Below are 1,452 nucleotides of genomic sequence, written 5' to 3' on the forward strand. Positions count from 1 at the left end.
GACTCTCCGACTTGTAAGTCGACTATCCTCCGAGTTCTTACATGATTTATTTTTATAACCTCTTTACGCCAACTTGTACCTCATCGTTTTATCCTGACGACCATCTAGGTCGGTTCATGATATTTTCACGCTTTGTCGAGCATAAGTCGGCGCGTTTCGTAGAAAGAGTGAGACTAATCGTAAAAAGGAATTTTATGAAGAGATATAGAAAAAAGATCTTTATTTATTTGTAAAGGTACCTTTTTGCTACTAAGGGTTTTGACAATTCATTGTCCCTTAGTCCCCACTTTGATGCCTCATTAAAAACCCCCCTTCAGGAAAACACTTTCTTTTGGGAGAAAACCATGAAGTTAGAAAAAGAGTACATCAGGGAATGGAGTTCGCTTTTAACTATAGTACATTTTCATACTACAAGCATGCCATGACCTATGTAGCTCGGTGTCGTTCAAGTCGGTCACTTTATAGTAGCCATTTCTTAAGACCTCTCTAATTTTGTATGGTCCTTTCCAATTGGCAGCGAGCTTTCCATCCCTAAATTTGTTGACTCCAATGTCGTTTCTGATCAAAACCAAGTCGTCTGGGGTGAAACTTCTCCGAATGACCTTTTTGTTGTACCTATTTGTCATTCTTTGTTTCAACGCTGCTTCTCTTATTTGGGCTTGTTCTCGGACTTTAGGGAGTAATTCAAGCTCTTCTTTGTGCCCCTGTATGTTTCCGACCTCGTCGTAGAAGCTCACCCTTGGACTTTGCTCGCTGATTTCAACTAGTATCATGACTTCTATGCCATAACCAAGTCGGAAGGGTGTTTCCCTTGTGGCAGACTGAGGTGTAGTCCGATAAGCCCAAAGTACTTGTAGGAGCTCCTCAGTCCAGGCTCCATTTGTATCTTGTAGCCTCTTCTTTAGTCCTGCCAATATGACTTTATTAGCTGCCTCGACTTGTCCATTTGCTTGTCGATGTTCCACCGAAGTGAAATGATGCTTAATCTTCATGCTGGCTACCAGGCTTCTAAAGGTTGAGTCGGTGAACTGAGTACCATTATCAGTGGTGATGGAATGAGGTATTTCATACCTTGTGATAATGTTCTTGTAGAGAAACTTCCGACTTCTTTGAGCAGTGATGGTGGCTACTGGTTCTGCTTCTATCCACTTCGTGAAGTAGTCTACTCCCACTATTAGGTATTTTACTTGCCCCGGCGCTTGGGGGAATGGTCCTAACAAGTCCAATCCCTATTTTGTGAAAGGCCATGGAGAAGTTATACTAAAGAGATCCTCGGGGGGAGCCACGTGGAAGTTTGCATGAATTTGGCATGGCTGGCACTTCTTCACAAATTTTGTGGCATCCCTTTGCAAGGTCGGCCAGTAGAACCCAGCTCGGATGACTTTCCTGGCTAACGACCTAGTTCCGAGATGGTTTTCGCAGATACCATTGTGAACCTCCTCTAACACTTCA

The 1,452-nt window shown here is 43.1% G+C and overlaps 1 protein-coding gene across 1 annotated transcript; it reads right to left on the bottom strand.

Annotated features, from left to right (window-relative positions):
- Nucleotides 1–386: 386 nt before the first annotated feature.
- On the bottom strand, nucleotides 387–992 carry LOC140173291 (uncharacterized). Its single transcript, XM_072196147.1, has one exon. It carries the CDS (start codon nucleotides 990–992, stop codon nucleotides 387–389), a length of 606 nt encoding a protein of 201 aa, XP_072052248.1.
- Between the last annotated feature and the right edge of the window lie 460 nt (nucleotides 993–1,452).

This window comes from Arachis hypogaea, chromosome 5 (genome assembly GCF_003086295.3).
Source record: "Arachis hypogaea cultivar Tifrunner chromosome 5, arahy.Tifrunner.gnm2.J5K5, whole genome shotgun sequence".
Taxonomy (NCBI): domain Eukaryota; kingdom Viridiplantae; phylum Streptophyta; class Magnoliopsida; order Fabales; family Fabaceae; genus Arachis; species Arachis hypogaea.